The sequence below is a fragment of the Cervus canadensis genome, chromosome 1 (assembly GCF_019320065.1).
Source record: "Cervus canadensis isolate Bull #8, Minnesota chromosome 1, ASM1932006v1, whole genome shotgun sequence".
Classification (NCBI taxonomy): domain Eukaryota; kingdom Metazoa; phylum Chordata; class Mammalia; order Artiodactyla; family Cervidae; genus Cervus; species Cervus canadensis.
In genome coordinates, this window is record NC_057386.1 from 27,011,482 (window position 1) to 27,017,481 (window position 6,000).

The window sequence follows — 6,000 nt, forward strand, 5'->3', positions numbered from 1 at the left end:
GTGCCCTCTATCTACAGAGACTCAGACAACTACACAAACAGCTCTGAGGAGAACCAGCATTTCAATAGGGATTGTGACATCAGATTAGTCTTGACTTTAACCGTTTTTCCCCTTTCTTTCTAGGCTGCTTTGAATTTCTCAAATGAAGGAATCAATTATATCTATTTAAATAGGTAATAAAATATACCCACAGAGTATACATGTTCTGTATATGGAATTTGTTGTATTTTTGGAGATCACACACTGACATCAAAAACTTTAAACCTGTTCATGCTACTTGTTCCAGTAATTCCAATTCTAGAAACTGAACTCACAAGACATAATCAGATATCTTCAGAAGGTATGTATTATCCTTGGAGCATTTTTTTGTAATGGGAAAAACCTAAACATCTTGTAACTTGGGTCGAGTTAAATAAATACTTTGTTGTATGATATGACTACATGAAAAATGACTCTATTTTTTAAAGGACATATAGAACAGCCCACTAAAATTAAGCACACTGACAGCAAGGACTGTTTTACTCACAGCTTTGTTCCTAGCACTCAGAAATGCCTGGCAAACAGCACCTCACCTCATTGAACCTCACAAAATGACTGAATTTGAGTAATGCAAGTGTATAGAGAAATGGTTTTAGCTAGAAATATATATAGCAGAATCACATTAACATGCTCATTTACTTCCTGGAATTCCACTGTCCAGACTAAGAAAACAAAAGAACAGGGTAATGTCCATCAAGCACCCCGGGTCGGCTGTGGAAGGAGTGGAGGGAAAAGCTGAATGCACTGCCCCTCAGGATCAGACCCCTGGAGTTCCTGCCAGGTGAATACCACTAGCAAGTGTGATTCTAGGATCCAAGGATTTTAAAACACAATATGGCCCCTAAATACAAGCCAACTACTTGCTCTGGTGCTCCACCCAATAAACAGGAATTTTCTCTAAACTCGGGCTTTTGAAAAGGATTTCCAAGGGTGATTTTGACTATACAGAAATGTTGCTTAGAACTTCAGAATCCAGCCTTCCCACCGCCAAATATAATGCGACTCTACTGTATGCCATGACAATCAACATAAACAAATCCAGGTGATTAATCTGCAGAGTTTCCTTGTTATCATGCCATGAATCGTCTAATATCACCACTATTAGCAAACATTGCTTTTGCAATAAGAAAAAAAGCTCTAGCTGATTTTTCAATAGCCCAAAATAGTCCTTTCTACATTCATCACAGAAATGCCAGATCTGGCATCAGTATTTCTCTACTTGACCTAAAACAACACTATTGTAGCATATTATCATTTGTCAGTAAGTTTACTTATGCAGGACATTATTTATTTTATCCTTTTGCCCTATGCTGTTTTACACAAATTCTTAATTAATAAACACACAACTCAAGCTATACATCTTTTCAACAATAAGGCAAATTTTCTATTTCTATGATGACATTTAAATTTGTATGAAATAGAAAAAATTTCTATTAAGTTATTAACAAACATACATATATTTCTTTGAAAATTCAAAATAAGGTACCTGAACATCATAGAGTGCTACAATGTTTTCATGCTGAAGTTCCTGTTAAGAAAATTGAGAATTCAAAATATTTGTATTTATTCTAAGAATTGTAATATTTCAATATGCAAATAAAATTAAGTATATACACACATTTATATCCATTTATACTACTTCTAGTATACCACACTTTTGTTACTAGTTATAACAATTCAATCTAACGAAGAATAACAAGAAAAGTGCCTGATCAAACTTTACTTGGGGCCTATATATTTTTTCACTGTCCTAATTCATTCTCATTTAGAAAATAAACGTCAGAGTCAGTATGACCACATACTTTACCGCTAGTCTTTTAGATTTAATACAAAATTTCTAACAAGAAAGGCCTAAAATTCCAAACTGCTTTTAGAAAGCTTGATTTGCCTAAAAGAAAACAAAGTATAATTCAAGAAGCTGTAATTCTTACCCAAGAGCTGTCCACAGAATAGCAGTTCTGATGAATGTTAGATGAAGGTTCCATGTTTATATTACTTTGGGATTAAACACACCTAAACCTATTTCTTCACTGCATAATTTTTTCAAATTTCTTTATAATGAATCAAGTGCTTTGTGACTCTCCAAGAAGTATTTAGTAAACATGACTTGCCACATTTGTTTGACCAGGGACTCCTTTCTCCCCCTCAAAGCATCCCACTTGGATAATTCTGCTTATGAGTGACCTAAAAAGACAACTTCCAAGGAAAATAACTTTGCTCAATTTATAAGGAAAATAGATTACAAATGCCCCTAGTTCTCCAAAAACTATTTAACTGTAACAAGAAAGGAATCAACAGAAGAGAGAAATAATGTGTAAGAGAGGCCTGTGTGTGGTGGTAGTCACTCAGTCGTATCCAACTCCATGCAACCCCATGGACTGTAGCCAGCCAGGCTTCTCTGTCCATGGGATTCTCCAGGCAAGAATACAGGAGTGGATTGCCATGATCTCCTCCAGGGGATCTTCCCCACCCAGGAACTGAACCTGGGTCTCCTGCACAGGAGGCAGATTCTTTACCATCTGAGCCACAAAAGAAGCCTCCAAGAGATGCCTGCCTCTTCTCAAAGGACAACTCAATAACTAAGGGAAAAGAATGATGAGAAGCTAAACCCAGTTTTCATCTAATCCCTCCAAGCACTGGCCAAGAGCCACAAACATCTATTCTTAAAAACAGTTTGCAAGTACTCAATGTTTCAAAAAACTGAGCATGAAAAAAAGAGCAACAGGTGAACATTCTCAAACTTGGGGTCAACTACCCAAACTGGAAAGGATGGCATCTTGTGTTAAGTTTTAATCTAGTATATCTAATATGAAATACCCCATAAAGAAACATACCTTTAAGATTTTAATTTCCTTCCCAAGCAGTATTTGTGATTTTGACAGGTTCTTTTTATTAATACTTTTAATAGCTACCTCCCAATCAGTTTTCTGGAAAGGAAAAACAATTACTTCTGAAAATTACTCCACAGAAACAACTGAAGAGAAACAAAGAAAAAAGAATATATAAGCATAAAGATGTTTTTAGCAAATTCATATAACAGCACTAGGAAAAATAGAACCCAAATTTCTAACAGGAAAATGATTTTACAAAGGTGTAGCAAGCTAATGTCCCACAAGACAGCCAGTAAAATAAATATGAAGCCTCCGTAGTAACTAAAAATAAGTGGGGGGAAAAAAAAGACACACTTTATTTACAACTACTTAAAAGTTATGGAGGATAAACTGGGAGATGGTTGAGTTAACCGAAAATAGGATTTGACAGCTAGGCAGGATTACACGTTTTCGCTTTTTTTTTTTTTTTTCTTTAGTTTTAAGTTATTCTCACAATAAAGGAAAACTCGGTAGTATTGTATTTACTACTTTACAGGCTGAGCAACCAGGCCAGCCCCCCTTCAGACCTGCCCCTTGGCCCAAACTCTCTTAGGATTATTTCCACTCTTGAGGTGCCTTTCCGAATTCTTTAGATTCTAAAACCCGCTGGGAGCCTGTTTTCGAAACAGTATAAACTTTAAAAGAAAAAAAAAAAGCTGAGCCCGCTCTCGGGTCGATTTGAGTCTCCCCGCCTCACTCCCAGCCGTCCGCCCAGCACAGGAACGGAGGTGGGTGGGCGGTCGGGGCTCCGCGCGGGGAAACGCGACACCGAGTTGGGGGAGCCCGGGGCTCGCGGGCCACCTGCCCATTTTCCGCTAGGTCTGCAATTCTCCGCCACCGGGGAGGGTCCGAGCTCGACCGGCCGGGCCTCCGTGCCGCCCCGGCCACAGCCTCACAGCCGCTGCGGCCCCGCCTCAGGCGGGGCTCACCTGGCGGTGCCGCCCCCGGAAGACCACGGCGAAGGCCCCGTGTCCCACGAGGTCCCGCTTGCTGTACTCGAAGTCGCCCACCACCTCCATGGCCGCGCCCCGGGGTCGGCGCGGGCGGGCGGTGATCAGCACCGCGGGCCCGCCGGCCCCGAGCGCGCCCGCCGGCCGCCGAGCTGGGGCAGCCGCGGCCCCGGGCCTGGGCGGGCGTTCATGCCGAGAGGCCGGGCAGATACGGGGAAGCGCCGCACGGGGCCGGGGTCAGCGAGGCCTGGCCCGGCCCCGGCCGCTCCTCATGCCGGCCGCCGCCGGCCGCTGACTCCCTGACGAAGCGGGCTCCCTGAGGAAGCGGACTCGGCGCTGCCAAGCAGGGGCGGCGCCGTCGTCGTCACTGGGCGCTCCCGGGGCCGCGCGAAGGCCGGGGAGAGGTGCGGGCCCCGGCGCCCCCCATCCCCACCCGTCTGCGCCTCGTCCTCTCCGATGGTGCGGCTCCGCCCGGCCGCCGCCCTTCGCGGGCCTGGCCTTGTGCCCTCGCCACCCTTCCCCGCTAAGAACCAGCAAGCGCGCGCCGGCCGCTCCGCGCCGACTGCCGGCCCTCCGCGACGTCAGCGCTTCTTGTATGCCGCAGCGCGCGGCGCGGCCGACGCGCTACCTCCGCCGGGAAAATGAGTGCCCAGCTGCCGTTGGAGGCGGGAAGGAGCGCGCGAGCCGGCGGCGCCCAGGGCTGGACCCGCAGGGAGGCGAGCTTCCAGGAAGGGGCAGCAGGAGAGATAGGGGCATCCCTGTGCAGTGTGGACCCCGCGGATGCGATGAGGGCAAAGGAGCATCTCTTGTATCTAGGCGTTTCCGCGCCGTTGGAAACCAGAGGCCTCGCCGCCAAGCCCCCACCCTTTTGCATTTACTGCTCAGGGCCCCTCATGAGTGTGTAGGTCAGGGATCCTGCATCTTCTGCGGCCGCTTGGCTTCTGTGAGGAACTGATGACAGCTCAGGGCCTTCCTCGAAAAATAAATGCTGATGCTCGCAGACTCGGTTTTGCTTGTTTTCAAGGCTCTAGTGAGAAACTTTGCTTCCCAGCCGCAGGTGTCCTGCAGCGTGGCCTCCGGCTTCCTTTGAATGGCCTAAAAGAGTTTTCTTTCCTACCAGCTCATTAACAGTTCAAGTGACAAGGAACTTACTGTCACTTTTCCCTCAGAGAGGTGTCTACTGAAATCATGTTTTAAACCACGTGCTTGAAAACGTCAGAAATCCCAGGTCCCATAATCGGTTGCATGTTCACTTGTTTAGCATATCTGCTCTCAAGTCATCTCTCACTTCCAGAGTTACATTTCCCACCCAAGGCCCTTTCCTGAACACTGATCTCTGAAGGCTGATCAAGGACCCTCAGGACATCCAACCTTGTGGCAGTCAGCCTGGGAAATCTCCAGAGAGGAACTGGTCCCTTCCTCTAACCCTTAAAATGTGAGGTCTTGGGTTTATGCTCCCAACTGTGTACACTTGCCTAATTCCCTCCCTTCGTCCCAGGTGAGTGTTGGAGCCTGTATAAGTCTGCAACCTTCAAAAATTAAGAGCAGGGACTTCCCTAGTGGTCCAGTGGTTGGGAATCCACCTACCTGTGTGTAGGGGGCGTCAGATTTGATCCCTGGTCCGGGAAGATTCCACATGCCACACGGAAAGCTGGACCCATGTGCTGCAACCACTGAAACCCGTGCACCTAAAGCCCGTGCTCCGCAACAAGAAAAGCCCCTACACCGCAACTAGAGAAATCCCTCGCAGAGCAGCCAAGACCCAGTGAAGCCATACATAAGTAAATAAATTAAAAAATTTTTAAATGAGGATCAAATGAAGCAAATTTGCACATAAACAACAAAAATTCATTTGGAGATGATTCCTTACCTCTTTGAAAGAGTCCCTGTCTTCTTTTCTCTTTAAACATGAGTATTTAAATGAGTCAATGACCCAAAACCCATTGAGAAGTAGTTCTCCAGGATGTGTATATTATGGGTTGTAGGCCCCTGAACCAGCTACTTCACCTCGCCTGCCTAGGTTTCCTCGTTTGTAAAAAGAAGCTATAACATCAAACATGTACCTTCACTGGGTGGTTAAGAGGATTAAAGGACTGATGCTGAAAGAGCCTGGAACAGTACGTGGCTCTGCAAAGCACCAC

The 6,000-nt window shown here is 45.7% G+C and overlaps 1 protein-coding gene across 5 annotated transcripts in view; it reads right to left on the reverse strand.

Moving 5' to 3' along the window:
• ULK2 (unc-51 like autophagy activating kinase 2) overlaps window positions 1-4,764 on the reverse strand; it is a 56,794-nt gene extending 52,030 nt beyond the window's left edge. For 2 of the 5 annotated variants that reach the window (XM_043473063.1, XM_043473061.1), the window contains exons 1-3: window positions 3,839-4,745; window positions 2,874-2,966; window positions 1,526-1,567 (exon numbers count right to left, since the gene is read on the reverse strand). In XM_043473063.1, the coding sequence (XP_043328998.1) occupies window positions 1,526-1,567; window positions 2,874-2,966; window positions 3,839-3,928 (225 nt within the window). In that variant the 5' untranslated portion in view covers window positions 3,929-4,745. Of the gene's footprint in view, window positions 1-1,525; window positions 1,568-2,873; window positions 3,014-3,838 lie in introns of all 5 variants that reach the window. The other 3 variants (XM_043473062.1, XM_043473064.1, XM_043473065.1) reach the window with 3 other exon arrangements.
• Window positions 4,765-6,000: the final 1,236 nt, after the last annotated feature.